Below are 16,984 nucleotides of genomic sequence, written 5' to 3'. Positions count from 1 at the left end.
AGTATATTTTCAATAAAAACAAACAGAAACATCATCCAAACTTCGTAATAAGAGATAATTAATTTTTAGTAAAGAAATGTCGAAGCTGTCAAATAACAAAACAGGGAAAATTTTGAAGAATTTACTGTACTTATTGGCTAAGACATAAATTTTGAAATTTTTATGGTAAAAAGGTATTTGAGCCTAGTTTCAAAAAAATCAAGCGGATCTTAATTTTGAATTCTGTAGCTCAAGATATAAGTAATTTAGTGACTATGAATCAAGTGGACAGTTTTGATATGAACACATAAGTAAATAGTGGAATTATAGATAATGTTACATATAAGCACGTTATATACTAAAAGTTAAAGATTCTAACAAATATATTGTAAAACCCAAATTCTGCCTGGCTCGCACACACAAATTAAACCAACCAAAAATAATAATCAAAATAGCAGTCCAACAACAGTCCATTTACATTGGCCCAAAACAATACAGCCCAATGACCCAATTACAGAAACCCAAACCCATATTCAAAAAACCCTAGCCTAGGCAGAAACAAGCTCACCACCAAGACGCCTCGACAAAGAAGCATGAGCCACGGCCTTCACCCACGCCTCTAGTGGTCAGACCAGTAAAACAAATGAAACCAACAAGCAACGAGCAGCAACAGAAATGAGCACACTAGAATAACATAAAAAAATAGTAAAAAAATATAAAAGAGAAAATAAATAAATAATTTTTGTAATTTCATTCGGCTATATAAAGCCGATTGATTCATTTGTAAAGGGATGCACGAATCAATTGAAAAAATTTCAAAAAAACGAAATCAAAATTGAGAAAAGGTGATCGATATTTTTTTGTGTTTTTTATTTCGTTTAAGTTTTTTTCTTTCTTTTTTTCTTTCTCTGCTCTTTTTTGTAAAAGAATAACAGAAAGGGAAAGTGAGGGGGCTTACCGAAGGTCCATGGTCTCCTCGTCGGCTCAGATCGTCGTCCTTGGCGGAGCCATGGCGAAGGAGCGGCGGATTCGATGGCAGCATAGGGCTAGGGTCGAAACCCTAGCAGAGAACAAAGAAACAACAACATTTTTTTAAAAAAAACATAGGCTGCTAATGTTTTTTTAAAGAATTTTTTGCTTAAATAATAGTACAATACGGCGCCGTTTTGAGCTAAGGTCCATAGCGCTGAAACGACGCCGTTTGCTGGCCCTTGACCCGCGCGGTGACCCGGCCCAGGGGAAGGATCCACGTGTTTTCTTATGAGGGGTTAATATCACTTTAGGTCCTTCCGCATTTTTAGTTTGTTTTAATTTAGTCCTTCTTGCACTTTTTCCTTTATTTTTAATTTGGACCTCAAATTTTTTTCCTTTTTTATTTGGTCCCTGGCGCGCCAATCCTCTAGGGAAGTGACGCGTGTCCAGGAAATGGGTTTATTGCCCATTTAGCCCTCCTTTCTTCGAGCGTGTTTTATTTTAGTCCTATTTCGAGTTTATCTTTAAATTTATTGTAAATTTTGCCTCAAATTTCATTCTGATCTCAATATAGTCCTTTGATTAATTTAATTTATTACTTATCTATTAATATGTCTACTATTTTTCATTTTTCTTCAAGTTTTTATTTGTTTTTTTATCTCCACTATTTTTTATATTTATCTAGGCCTTAATATTTCTTTTATTAATTTATTAGTACCGTTAATCCACAAAGTTTTTCTTACATACATGTGATTGATTTTATTATGACGTTTTATTATTATTATTATTATTATTATTATTATTATTATTATTATTATTATTATTATTATTATTATAACAACTTTAATTTCGTCCCTTTTTATTGTCCTTCGAATATTTCATGAATTATTTACATTAAATATTTGTTTGTGTATTTAGTTATTAATTCCTTTTATCTTTTAAAATTTAGCGTTTTCTTGTTATGTGTTATTTTATTATTGTTATTGTTGTTATTATTCATTATTTGTCTTATTCTTTTAATTGCAATATTTATGTTAAAATGATATACGTCATGTAATCGTCGATATACATATGCCATGAACCGTTATTTAATACACTTGTGTTGTAATCGTTCATTAGCTTAATTTTCATTACATTAATTTTCATCCAAATTCAAAAAGGAAGATGTTTAAAATAATAAGCAATATTTCGTATTTTGGGATTCGAGAGATCGTTCCCTAACTTAGGGTCTCGATTTTTTTTACAAATCTGAATATATGAACTATTTTCAAAAATATATATTTTTAGAATTATCTTGGGAATCAAAAAAGGATCGTATTCCAACTTACGGGATATGATTTCTTCTCCGAAACCGAGATGCTCAAAATTTCCAAAAATAAATAAATTTTCGGTGCTTATTCTCGTTTCGAGATTTAAGATATTGTGTCCTAACTCACGGGATATAATTCTTTTTTCTCAATTAACGTGAAATACTCCCTTCTTTAAATTTTTAAGTAATTTTAACAAAAGGATCATATTTTTAAATTTCTTTTCGAATTTTCAATTTTTCGACATTAACACATTAATTAATCGATTAGGTACCAATTTTGGGCGTTACGAGGGTGCTAACCCTTCCTCGTACGTAACTGACTCCCGAACCCGTTCTTTTTAAAATTCGTAGACCAAAATCGTTTTCAAGGTGATCCGATCACACCTTGATAAAAGATCAGTGGCGACTCTAATATTTTTTCAAATAAGTCGACAACTAATTTTTCTTTTTCAAAAAAATGATTTCGACATATATACATAAAGGATGTGGAATGGTGAGGAGGAGGAGGAAAAATATATGAATATATATATAGTAGATGAATTTGAAATGTTTCCAAATGGTTGTAAGTGATGGAATGATTAATACATGTCAAGTGTGTTTAAACGAATTGATAAAATAATAAGTGAATAATTGTTAATTGATGTGATATTGAATTCTTTATTAAAATTTTATGAAGAATTAAATTGATTGACACAATTTAGAAATAAATATGAAATATACGTAAAGTAGGTAAACTACTTTTGAAAGTGCAAGTCCTCCAATGGTTTTATTTGTAAAACTTTAATATTTGTGTTAATTTTATATATTTTGTTATCTTTAATTGAATATCATGTTTTTATGAGGACTTGCTATTAGAAATAGATTTAAGTGGATGATATATAAAATGAAGTGGCAGTTATGACATTTGAATATATATTCAGGTAATGATATAAAAAATAAATAAATAAAAATAAAGTGTTAAACTTGTAGGAAAATGGAAACGGCGTCACGATGACAAGTTCATCATGTCAAGACGTGGAAACCACAACGTCGTGACGACAGTTCAAATTTTTTTATGAACTATACAATTTGGCCTTTGATCAATTGTGGATGTTTTAATGAGCTCCTTTAACTCATAATTAATTCTATCGTAAATTTAATTATTACTTAAATGAGTTAATGATCTATATTAATTAAATAATATGATACATTGATTTGAAATTTTCAATAGTTGCTTCGGCAATGAATGTGACATCCTGATGCCTTGACTCGACGACCGGGTCGGTTATGGGGGTGTTACACCACCGCCATAGCTGCTGCCTGCCTAAGAGGTCTCTTGTGTCCACAGTAGTGCCAACCTTCAAATAAGAAGGAAGGTTAAATATATTGACTGTGTGGAAATTGAGAAAAAATTATGCCGATTATAGCGGGAAACCCCATAGTTTTTCCCTATTTTTATGCCCTCAAACTTCTATATGATATTTATAAGGAAACATCTCCAAGTATTTAAAAAGTTTGAGCTTGTGACCGCATAACGACCATCAACTAGCTCTCCAATTATATTTTGATCTATGACCTCATAATAGCTATTGACCGAGACCTCTACGTAGACTTCCACCCGTAACCGTATAAAGCATCGTCACCATAGAACCCGACTTCCACGGGATAGGTTTCTGAGGTAATGGTCTCATTTCAACACGATATATTAAATGTGTGTGTCTTGGAGCGATATCGCATCACCGACGACTCAAGAATACCTCAAATAGAAATAAATATTATTGATAAAAATTTTGAACACTGAAGCAGGGAATCAAGAGAGAGAAATATTGTAAAGTTGAGGGATGATGGTCGGGAGAGATGATGAGTTTAGGGATGGTGGAGTATGGAAAGAGAGCCCCCCCTTTTATAGGCGCAATGGAGGGGTGAGATTGAAAAGAAAAAACAACTCGTGGTTGAAAATGCATTACAGAAAAGACGTTTTATCGACTATCTGAAAGAGGTGCCTCAAATCTTACCCAGAATTCTCGGGGGCAAGGCACCTGGCAGGCTTTAAATAGTGGTGGATAAAAAACGCGTTCAGTTGGGCAAGCTTTCCTGCTGACATGTAATCGAAAACGCGCGCAGCTGAATGCCATTTCTGTCCACCACCACTTAAAGCTTACCAAGGTGTCTTGCCCTCGAAAATTCCGATTACATTTTCAAGCACACTAAAGACCCTTTTAAGCATGTGTCTGCTGAAATTGATTCTGATAAAACACGTTTCAAGCACAAAAGACCCTTTCATTACTATTCAATGAAAACACGTCTTCTGAAACGTGTTTTGAAGCACACATTCCCTGCCTCCTCATTTTTTTCTATTAAACTACATAAATATTCAATACTTAGACATAAGCAAATTCGTTCCTTTTTGAAAAGTTGCATTACAAGTGTTGTCTGCATTTCTTTGGATAACCATCTGAAGATTTTTTTTGTTCTAAATATTAAATTCATTTTAAATTGAAATAAGTTTACTAGTGAAATCCGTAATTTATTACAACGGTCAAATTTTTAATATGAACGTCGGGGTCATATTTGCAGGAGCCCAGTCTGTGGAATTGGCTTTCAATCACAACATTCAATTGCGTAAGCTACGGGCTAGAATTAGGAGGAAAGTTTGAGGTTCAAGCTGGGGAAGAATTTCAAGCTTAAAATGTAGATATCTGGCATTACTAGACCCATTTAAGTATAAGCTATTTGATGTGAAAGGCGAGCTAAAGTTAGAGGTGATCATAGATTCGTATTGCTTAAGTGGAAATGTTATAATGAAATTATATGTCGAGTTTGTCAAGGTTGATGGAGTTGGTCCATCTTCGACCAATGTTGCGGCTAATGCGGGAACCGAAATAGAAGCAGAAAGTCCTACGACATAGGTGTGTAGTCAGTTCACTGTTTTGTTACAAAGCTCCCATTATAATGTCCTTGAATCATTAATAGGAAGACATTTTTTGGTTTTATGCACCAACTTCAACTTAGGCAGCCATTCCGTCTATCAACTTCGGCGACCATTCTTAGGTTTCAGCCTGGGCCAGATGGTTTGGAAGTGGCACTTTTTTCTGAACTAGAGCATGTTCCAACTGAGTTAGAACCTTACGGTTCCAATGATGATGGTTTGGACAATGTTCCAGACTCAGATCCGCGATTCAGGGCATAAGAACCTCCGTCCCATAAGCATAACATCGACCTCTCTGTTGAGAGTGGGTTAGAGTTCTCGCAACTCTCGTACAGAAGAACTGGTCATGCAAGCTCTTCGTCAAATGTTCGGGTATTAGAAGTTGGCATGAAGTATCCCTCAAAAGATGTTTTTCTTACTACACTGAAGCGGTATAGCTTCAAGAACAACATGAACTATTATGACAGAAAATCTTGTTTGAAGAAATTCAAGGGAAAGTGCGCAATGTGCGACGAGAGGTTCAAATGAAAAATCATGACATCTTTTCGGAAGAAGACGGGCTTGTGGACAATAAATAAGTATATCGATCCACATACTTTTGTTGCAGCAAGTGTGCAATGCAATCACCCAATATTTTTATGTAACCTGACAAGGGTCTTCGTTTTTGCCAATAATCTAACTTTGACTCATACTTTTTAGGTGTAAGTCAAGATCATCCGAGGCTAGACTTCGACATGATAGTTGACATAATTCTATCTATAGTGAAAGCGAGTCCTAAAACTCCCGTGTCAATATTGATTGCCAACATCCGTAGCTAGTACGATTATATGCCATCGTACGAGTCCAAAATTCTTTACTATTACCAATTGAGCGACGAACATGTGCTTGTCATCGAAACAAATAAGAGAACTTGTCATTTGTGAAAATTTAATCAAAATGAATAATTTACAAAATAATAAAACAAAACTATTATATTTTTATACAAATGTATTGGAAAATTTCAAACAAATCTTGAAAAAGTTGAGAGAATTGACAGTTTAAATAGAATAGAGAAAGTTGGATTTGAGTGAAAAGAATGAAAATTAGCCTAGTATTTATAGAAAATTAAAGTTATTGTTAGGTTGTTTAAAATTTTTACTATTAGGGCATTTGAATTTGTACTGTTGGAGACATGATTATTGAAGAAAAGCATGTTCATTTCACACACTCTCTCAAAATTGACTTATTTACCTAAATCTTAATGAAAAGAGTCTATTTGACCAATTAAAAAATCGACTTATTTAACGTAAATTTTTATACACCGAACAAATAAAAATAATAAAAACAATGAGAAAAAGATAGGAAATTTCAATTCCAATATATCCAAATAATCATCACGATGAAATCCTTAATTTTTAGAGTTTTAGATCCGTAAAATCTTTAATTTATTAGAATATTAGAGCTATTACCCCATAATGTTTTTTTAATTAATTCTACAAAGTGATCAATATTGCTTTTTTTGTATTTTAGGGTTAATATATTATTTGGTATATGAGTTTAGATTTAATATTTAATTTAGTATTTAAGTTTGTTTTATTCTAATTTGAGACTTAAGTTTAACTTCAATATTAAATTTGACACGTAGATCAAACAACATCATGTGGCCAAATAAAATTTTACTAGGGTGCTCTAATAAAAAATATAAATGCTTAATTAAAATAAAAAATTTAAATACTAAATAGATATTTAGATGGGAGAAAAAACTAAGTCTTAAATCAAAGTAAACATTAAGGAAAATTGAAGTAACCTTAGCGTATAAAAATTTCCATAATTAATTAAGTCATTAATTTCTATGACTTCTTATAAAAAGATCTCTCTTTTCTTTTTTTTTAAATTAAACTTTATTATTATATTATAAAACAATCCTTCACTAACACAGTAAGAAGCCTCTTTTGCTTTATTTTCGCGCTTTCATGGTTATTCTCGCCGAATAGAACTTTCAAACACAGAACTATAAAAAAAAAAAAATCATCAATATTTTCTCCCTTTATCAACTCAATTTTCTTCAAGGTAACACTTTTTTTTAATCACTATTTTTTTTTGTGTATTATCTAAATTGGGTATTTTTCATTCCATGCATATATTGATTTCTATGCTTCAAATTTTTTCTTTTGCTTTTTTGGCTATCATTTGATATAATCCAAATTGGGTTTCCTTCATTTAATCGATCCATGTTTGTTTCTGGGTTTATATTGATTTCAATAAAAGCTTGAGTCTTTAAATGATTTAGTTAATGTGTGTGCAAGTTTTGGTTCAATGAAAGCTGCTATTGTTTTTAATCCCAAATTTGATTATTGATTGTTTACATTGGTATTTGATTTAATTCTATTAAAGGAGTTAACCCTTTTGCTAATTATAAATAAAGCCTTAAAAAGACCCCCATTTTGTAAAAAGAAGAGATAGTGTGTTGATTGATACATATATGTATAATTAGAATGGTTGAACTTTACTGATATAAGGTTATATATATATATATATATATAGGGTTTTAACTGAAGCATAAAATTTAACATCATGGGTTCTTTTTGTTGCTGCTTACGTGCTGACGATTCCGAGGATTATACGAATTCAAACAACAATGTTCGTAGACGTTGTTTATGCCTCAGTTGTTTCGTTCAAAATTTCCTTCACATGGTATGTATGTTTTCTAATTCTTTGTTAATAAGCATTGCTTAATAAGCATTATGGTATGTACATGTGTATGCTGGTAGAATTAGCAAATAGTTTTGACGGTATTTGCCTCTATAATTGTAGTATGCCACGTTATTTCAAAGGAGAGATTCTGTTCCTTCATCGATTCTAGGGACAGCATATGTGAATTCTCCTGCATCACTATACAGTTCGCTTACTGACGTTTACGAGTCTACTATAAGGTCTTTGCCTTATGATGGCGAGACTAGACATTGTCGTTTACAACGTGAAGGTCTTGTTTCGAGACGTGAGAAAGGTTCGAGTCATTCACAAGAAGATTCAAAGCCTTTAAGAGGTGCAGACGATGCGGATTCGGAAACTTTTAGTACAGGAGAGAAATGGAATTCTTTTGAACAAGGCTCGACAGAGAGGCAATCTAAATCCTCACAAAATCACTCATCGGCAAAATCACAAGTCGGAGTTGGATACACTTATTGGTCAGCGGAAGAAGAGGATGTCTGCCCAACATGTCTCGAAGGTAATATTTCTTCTTGAGTTTAAATTTGTTGTAGCCCACTTCATTAGGATGTTTGTCCTACATGTCTTCAACATCTTTCATTCGTACGCATGTTCATTGATGTTAAGCCGAGCAAAAATGAACCTGTGTGCTTGCGCCATTAGTTAGGCCTGGATTATAGTGATTGACGACTAAGCAAAACTTGCTTTACTTGGGGAGCACACAATACATGCCATAAAAAGTTGATAAAAATACCGAACATATTAGGTTGGGATTTTAATACATATATTTATCTTCGTTTTAAATTAAACGGTTGATTATCTGCAGAATATACTCCGGAGAATCCCAAGATCGTAGCAAAATGTTCCCACCATTTCCATCTCAGTTGCATTTACGAATGGATGGAGAGAAGTGAAAAGTGCCCAGTCTGCGGAAAGGTATCCTCGTTTCCTGATTTCTCATCTCCATGATAGTATATAACCATCAATAATATCTTTTTATGGGTTTGTTTCCGCCTTTGGCCGTTTTTGATGTCTTCTATTTTCAGCTATGAACTAACTTTGGAATCTGTCATAACAAAATCCGAATGAGAATTAACCATTATTGCTTGGATATCAGCTGTGTTTGATGTACAATGTATTGCTTGAATTTGGTTAGCACTTGGTGATCAAAATGTTTTTGGGATTCACCAGTTTTTATCCTCGTTGCTTCTTAATCTAGTGATCATACAATGTTATACCTGCAAATCTTTACACTAATACATTCTGGTTTTTGTTCTTTCCCAGGTTATGGTGTTCGATGAAACGACTTAATCTCGCTTCAAAGGTTTCGTTCTATATATTATAGAACTAAGGATTCTGTACAGTTTAACAAATGAACAAAACCTTTTTTTGTTCTTTCATTTACAAAGCAGCAAACTAGGATAGGGAAATAAATTGCAGGTTTAGGTATTTGAATTTCCGTATTATTTTATATGAATCAAACTCAACTAAGTTTCGGCTCCTTTATATATATTTATGCTAGTGAGGATTCAACCTTGGAATAAAGTAAAAATCGTGAGATTTAAACTCCAAACTTGTTGGATGACATTGGGATGCTGCAATTTGAGCAAAAACATCGTTGAGTTTTCAAATGAACAACTTATATATAGTTTTTCTGATACATTTGAACTTCTCTGAGGATGTTATGCTATGAAATTCTCACTATATATGAAAACATGGTTTCGTACTATTCGATTTAAACAGCTGTTATAATATCACTGATTTGGTACTAGGTTGAGATTGAGCTCAGCTTCCTTGTTTGTCCCTTTCATGGCTTCGTAACTCCCTCTGCATGATTTTTCATATCAAAACTTTGAGGAATCAGTGTAATTGCATGAGTTTCAATCCTGCATGTTGCTTTAAAAGATAGTAAATATGCCGAGGAGGTTTTTGTATTAGAAGTAAAATTACATTTTATCTTTTTAAGTTTTTTACTTAAAAAAATGAGTAAATTAATCTTTGTCTATTAAATTAAAGAACAAATTGGCCGTTTCTGTTAAAAATTTTGTACTATCGTGACGTGCATCTCATGTTGATGTATAAAGACTAATTTTTAATAGCAAAAATGAATGAAATTTCAGTTTATTCTTTGATCTAACATATAAAAATTAATTTGTCCATTTTTGAGTAAATGAGGTAAAATATAGAAATTTTATGGCACTTTTATCTTTAAAAGGCCTAGGCATATATGTGCATATAACTTACATTATGGAAAGTAAAAATACTATAGAGGCCCTCGTACTAAGAGTTAGATTGTATTTTATCCTATTTACTCAAAAATGAATAAATTAATCATTGTACATTAGATTAAATAACAAATTGGTCATTTCGCTAAAAATTTGTTCATTTTATTGTTAAAATTGGTGCAACTAAGAGAATAACCAAACAATTACACATAACGTACACGTGTACTTCATTCTTGACATACAAGAATCAATTTTTAACAATAGAAATGAATAAAAATTTTTAACAAAAGAATCAATTTACTCTATTGTATAGAGAATAATTTGCATATTTTTTAATTAAAAAAAGCAAAATATAACTCTTAGTTTAGTTTAAGGTCTTCCATGCTTTTACCCATTATGGAATGGATATTGAGCTAGCAGGTAAACACATTATTTTGTATAAGAGAAAAGAGAGTTAAAAAATACCCAATAGTCAAACAAGGAAACTGTATTGCAGCCGGTGGTGGTGTTGGTGGTTGTACGGATGTTGATGGTGGTGAGTTTTGGACAAATTTTTGTTGCACTTCATGTTGTGCATGTTCCGTCGGTGTCTGCTGTTTTTCTTTAAGCTTTATCCATGGCAGAGAGGCATTAAATGAAACTAGAATATAAGCCATGCTTGAACATATCTACAAAAAACTGTAATAATTTTTTACCTTTTTAGCTAGCATGTTGTTCTGGTCTTGCAATGTCTTTTCCTGTCACAAGGTTCATAGTCACAAACAGTAACTTTTTTCTTTTTATCCATATTCTTTTTTAATTTTTTAATTTACTCCAAAGCTATGATATGCCAAAGATCTTACTCTCTTCTGCAGCACTGAAATGGATTCATTCATGAGTTTGTTCTGCATGTCAAAAGAAGACCATGATTTGAGTAAAATAAAATAAAATAAAGCATTCATATAATCAAAATATAAAATTTCACAGAAATTATTCAGTTTTTTTTTACCTTTCTAGTTCGTATTCGCTTCAGAGAATTACCAATTTGTTGTTCCAAAAGTTGCAGGTCCCTTAAACTCAAGGGTTCAAGCTCTTCTCCACGAAAGTTCCTGCATTCACACAAGTGTTACATACATACATACATACATATGTACGTACGTACGTACGTACGTATATCATTTGCTTGAGTTTATTAAGTTTCCAGTAAGTCCAATGCAACCCTAGAAGCTTTGTGTGCTTATTTTATTTATAATATAATTATTAATACTTATATTTTATTATTGTATATTTTAATGTTCATTTAATTTAAATAAATGAACATAAACATGTATAAACAAGCACGAACTTGTATAAATAAACACGAAAATAAAAATTGAATTTCTTAACGAACATAATCCAAACACAAACAAACTTAAAAAAAAACAAATGAACATGAATAGAGATCTGTTCATTCAAGCTAAATTTATTTACAGCAAATACAAATATATGTTTAACCCGGAGAGTTTCAAACATATGAAATTACATATTTGTACCTCAAGCTCCTTTGCAAGACTTCAATAGTTGACATGAGTTTGGAAGATTCCAAAGACCAATTTGCCTGTTAGAAAGTTGCTTTAAATCAACAAGCACCAACAATAGAAATTTACAAGCTTGAAATGGAATTTCAACAAATTGTAATAATTGGTAGCTTATGGTTTTTTTATGTTCAACATTTTCAACACACAGTGAATAGAAAACATGATTTGAACTATAATCATCTAAGAGATTAACAGACAAGTATTTACCTTAAAAAGATAAGAATGGAACGGCAGCAATGGTTACTCCGAGTAAAAATTACTCAGACAATGCAGATATTAGATAAAATTTCACGATTTAATGCAAGACATACCTGTGATTCAGAACCAGTTGGGGCATATATTTGTCGTTCGTACCGTTCTAGGATCCTCTCCATGCTGTAATCAAGGGGAAAAAACCGACATACATGAACAAAGAAATGAACCATAGAAATAACAAGGTTTATCATTGTATATATATAAATATATAATTTTATTTTAGGATTAAGACATTTTTTTGGTGTTTTATTATTACCTTAATATTTAGTACACTGATAATACTATTTAGGACACTTATCAACTCACTGACTCTATTTTAAAAATCTAACATAAAGGTCTTTTATGTTATTTATAACAATTAAAAGATTATCAATTTTACAATATCCATTTAATAAAATGATGTGACATTTCTTTTGTGATATCTACCTAAATAATATTATAGCTTAACTTGAACAGTTGTATTTACCTAAATAATAATGTCACTTAAAACATTACCACATCATTTAATTATGTTCACTATTTAGGTTTTTTCTTAACAAGGGTGAAATTATACTTCAGACCTACACATTCCCTTTCTATTGCTTAAAAAATACATTATTTGACATCTGCAGGTAATAATGTTAATTTTATTGTACTAACATTTGGTAGAAGTATTATTTATTCAACATGTCTTAGTATATAAGTTAGCAATAAACTATTTCAATCGGTAATGTTTAATACTTCTATGACTTATTTTTAACAAAAAGAAAAAAATCGATTATTTTTACAAAAGTTTTACTTTCTAATTTCAAGTTGTACCAATTATTCTTTATTTTATGTCTAATTATTTTAATACGTGTATTAAATAAGATTTTTCCTCGTATTATTACACTAGTAACTAGACAAAGAATTAATGTTCAATTCGAGTTTTAAGATTGATTTTGATGAAAATTCATTATTAACTATTAATATTAGCAATTAAATTTCATTAATTTGATCTTAAAACTTGAAAAAGAAAATCACAACCATCACACTATTTTTAGCAAATTAAACATAAAATTAAACAAATTCACAATGAACACTAAATTTATTCTATTAACAAAATCATGAAAATTCAAACTTAACATTATTAGTAATTAACTTTCACCAAATCAACTTTAAAATCCAAATTAAACATTGAAAAGTTAACACTATTACTTTCAAATATCAAATGTATAACATTTGTGAAATATTGCATTTAAAAACCCTATACAATATATTTACCCATTATTATTATTAGTAAATAATGGTTCTACACTTGTATATATCCTTTAACAAAAGTAAATGGATTTATCCACTCATTAAGTGAATTATTATCTTTCAAATCTTAATAATTAATTTACTTAAATAAAAATTAAGTCCAATGAATCTACTTCCATTATTAGATACACTTAATTTAACTCAATCCAAAACTTTTTTCTTCTTAGTAAAACAGTGAAAAATAAAATTGAAGATGCTTGATTTAAGTAAATGGAATATTATAATGATCAATATGGAAATTGTAAATAACAAAGTTACATTGCTTTCCTCACTTTCCATATATATATATACAAATGAATGTATATAATGTCTATGAACATAGCTAATATCATTAGGAGGCAATCTCCTAGGTGAATCAAAAACAAATTCCAATATCCTAGGTTAAAATGAATAGCAAAAAGAAAATGAAAACAATGACAAAAATATGCAATAAAAACACCAAGCCCTATATATGGCACAAAGCTCTAGAAAATTTGCCCAAAACTTGAATTAATTTGGTTTTTCTTTGACAAATTTTTAGCTTAATTAAAGTCCCAAAATCAAAAGGGTAATTTGCCATTTGAATTAAACTTAACCCAAATTCATTGCCATAATTGTTTACTGCCCAACTTCTATATGAACATAAAACTATAGAAGTTAATTTCTTTGACTAAATGAATATATATATGTGCTAAATTTTCATAAGCAAAATTAGGGTACTATCCATTAATTTGCATTATTATTAAGCACAAAAATAATTTAGTGTTCAGTATGAAAGTTCAATTCAAGTACATGCACTAACAATAAAATAAAATTTAAAGAAAACAATCTTCAAAAATTGTACTGATCTGACAACTCAATACAGAAAAATTGTACAGAAAATCTTCAAAAATACACAAATTAATGTCTTGTTATCTAAAGAAAAAAAAAGAACATAAATAAAAATGTTCAGCAAAGTTCTTTAACTGAAGACACAATATATGTTAGAAGCTGAGGATTTTGGTGTAATGCAAAAGCCATAAACAGTGCAGTGATGAACACAAAGAAGGAAAATAAGAGAAACCCAGAAATGAATATACATTTATATATATTAAAGAGAGAAAAAAGAAGAAACCTGGGATCAGAAGAGAACTCAAAGAGCTTTCCTTTGTTAGAGAAAACAATCAAAGCAACATCAGCATCGCATAAAACTGAGATCTCATGAGCTTTCTTTAATAAACCACTTCGTCTCTTAGAGAATGTTACTTGTCTGCTAATATTGTTCTCGATCCGTCTTAGTTGAACCCTACCTCTACCCATATTTTGTTTTTTTTTATTTTCCCAGGAAAGTAATTTTTTCTCACTAAACAAACAAAGCAAAAAAGCAAAGTTCAAGAAACCCTAAATATATGAATTCATGGGTTCTTTTTTTTTTTTTCTTTTGGGAATTTTACAGAGGAAAAGGAAATATGAAACTGAAACAAAAATGGATATTGGAAAGAATAAAAATAAGTATAGGATTCTATTTATTTTTTTCTCAGGTGTCGTAATATGAAACAAAAGGGTTGAGTTTCCTTTTACATACATATATAGAGGGAAAAGAAGAAAGGAATAGGAAAATAAAATAATAATAATTAGGTTTACTCTTTCATGTAATAAAAACGAAATTATTTATCTTAATGCTTACAAGTACAATTATATATATATATATATAATCGGAGACTTATATATGATAATTACGCATGGGCTTAATACCTCAATCTTTGTTAACCGCATCAAAAGCTTGTTAATATTTATCTATATGCATTTATGAAGAATTAAAATATAACCAAATCATAATTAGATTGAAAATTCACGCATGTTAATCACATATAACAAATAATTATTTATTTTTGTTAAAAATTTAAATTTTTTGTATTAAATTTTTATTTTTATTTTTTGAAAGCATAGAAATAAAAAGGAAAGGAAATCAGTGGATAAATGAGTTTTCGAAAGGTGATTGGTTAGAAAAAGATGAAGCAGTCTGTTAGTGTCCTGTTTTGAGCCACAGAGATTGGAACAGTGACAGCGTCCGTACAATTCTTTCCATTATTTGGTTATGTGTCCTTTGATTTTGCTGACGGCGCTAAGGGCATTGATTTTTAGGGGGAAATTACAAATGAAGCCTCGTGTACTCCAAGTGATTCACATTTACAACCATATAAAGAGTTTATTAATTAAGAAGAAAACTATACAGATTCAATCAACCCTTTCAACAACAACCATTCATAACAAGAATAATCATAATTATAAAATACTTTTTTTAGTAAATTAGTTTACTATAATAGCCTATTAAGAAAGAAGGTTCAGAGGCATGTGAACTTGGTAAAAAGTTGGGCTTACGAGTAATCGGGGATAAAGAAGGGGATATCGAGGAATTGGTTAGATTGTTGAAATATTTGAAGTTGCAACAATGTGCTAGAGGAAGTGCTTATTTCCCCAACCACTACGACAAAACAACAACTTGTCATCTTTGGAAGATTGACAATTTATTGAATCATATCTTTAGACTGAGTTGATATTGTGGAATGATTCAAGTCCAAATGAAATCACTTGAAGTTACTTATTTAGAACATCGGATCGGATCAACCATATCAAATCCCTTGGATCGGATCAAAATGTTGATGTCTTATCTGCCAACAATCCTTGTTTACCTTGGTTGTTTATATTATATTGTATTTAGTTGTTTTAGTAGATGTTTAGTAGGGATTGTAATAGATCTTCATTATATTAGCAAGTCTCGAAAACTCTATATAATTGAAAGACTTGTATAGGTTGATGTACTAGCTATTGAGAGAACTTATCTGTTCGAGTGAGAAATATTATTTGTGAAGAGTGCATTTGTGATTGTAAAACCTTTGTATCGTGGTTTTACAGACTAAGTTCTCAAACTAAGTTCTCAAAGGGAGAATTTAGTGGTGAGAGATCTAATCTTTGAGGTACATGGGTGAGTACTCTTAACTAGGGTGTATTAGAATTACTATCATTGGTTGTATTTGTTTGAAGCTAGACTGAGCTAGCCTTCGTAGACGTGAAGAAACCAAACTGCGTAAACAAACTTTGTTATTCCCTGTTTTCGTTGTGCCTGTCGCAATGCTTGTAAAAGTGTCCACTTCTGTAATCACTTATGTTTATACTTTGTTTGTAACTTAGCACTTGTTTCAAGTCAACAGTGAGGATTGAGAAGAATATATTGAACTTGGAATTTTTAATTTCTTGGTTTAAGGAGCTTTGAGTGTTGTTCTTTAAATGAGAATTTTCATTTATGGCGCTTTCTTTCCGTAGGATGGGGTGGTTTTTTTTTTTTCCTAGGAGACGTTGTCTTATGTTGTTGTGATGACTTTGATCAATGCTTTTTTCCCCTTTATTTGGCTTTGTTATGGGGAGTTTTGGGGTTATTTGATGTTTAGAAAGAATAGGATAATCCCTTTCAATCTTTTTCATAGACCTTAAGAGTATACATAATATTTATACTACAGTAGTCACACAAGATTAGGAAAGATATATAATGTATTCCTAAATATATGTTTAAAAGATATACAACATATTTAGCTATTCCTAAAAAATAATATCTCATAATAATATCCTAACACCCCTCAAGTTGAAGCATGCAGATCATAAATGCCCAACTTGCTGAGAAGGTATTCAAATTGCGATTTATCAAGCGCATTGCTAAAAATGTCAGCCAATTGAATGGAGGTCGAACATAAGAAGGTGCAATCAACCCATCCCAGATTGCATCCCTAACAAAGTGACAATCCACTTCAATTGCAATACGCAACGCAGATTGATGATCACAAAAATAAAGAAATAGTTG

General features: G+C 30.9%; 2 protein-coding genes across 3 annotated transcripts; one reads left to right on the top strand and one right to left on the bottom strand.

Annotated features, from left to right (window-relative positions):
* The first annotated feature begins 7,117 nt into the window (after positions 1–7,117).
* LOC105789366 (E3 ubiquitin-protein ligase At3g02290) lies at positions 7,118–9,362 on the top strand. 2 transcript variants are annotated; one of them, XM_012616735.2, is made up of 5 exons: positions 7,118–7,217; positions 7,692–7,841; positions 7,962–8,376; positions 8,683–8,792; positions 9,141–9,362. In XM_012616735.2, the coding sequence occupies exons 2-5, from the start codon at positions 7,722–7,724 to the stop codon at positions 9,165–9,167; spliced, it is 672 nt and encodes a 223-aa protein (XP_012472189.1). In that variant the 5' UTR covers positions 7,118–7,217; positions 7,692–7,721; the 3' UTR covers positions 9,168–9,362. The 2 variants fall into 2 exon arrangements, with proteins under 2 accessions (XP_012472189.1, XP_012472197.1); XM_012616743.2 differs by lacking the exon at positions 7,118–7,217 and having other exon boundaries at positions 7,303–7,841.
* Positions 9,363–9,391: 29 nt separating this feature from the next.
* LOC105789357 (truncated transcription factor CAULIFLOWER A) lies at positions 9,392–14,661 on the bottom strand. Its single transcript, XM_012616714.2, has 8 exons — positions 14,264–14,661; positions 11,949–12,012; positions 11,593–11,657; positions 11,070–11,169; positions 10,924–10,965; positions 10,777–10,818; positions 10,547–10,689; positions 9,392–9,683 (listed from the first exon to the last, which is right to left on the bottom strand). The coding sequence occupies exons 1-8, from the start codon at positions 14,446–14,448 to the stop codon at positions 9,611–9,613; spliced, it is 714 nt and encodes a 237-aa protein (XP_012472168.1). The 5' UTR covers positions 14,449–14,661; the 3' UTR covers positions 9,392–9,610.
* Between the last annotated feature and the right edge of the window lie 2,323 nt (positions 14,662–16,984).

The sequence above is a fragment of the Gossypium raimondii genome, chromosome 7 (assembly GCF_025698545.1).
Source record: "Gossypium raimondii isolate GPD5lz chromosome 7, ASM2569854v1, whole genome shotgun sequence".
In the NCBI taxonomy this organism is placed as follows: domain Eukaryota; kingdom Viridiplantae; phylum Streptophyta; class Magnoliopsida; order Malvales; family Malvaceae; genus Gossypium; species Gossypium raimondii.
This window is presented reverse-complemented; position numbering and strand designations above follow the sequence as displayed.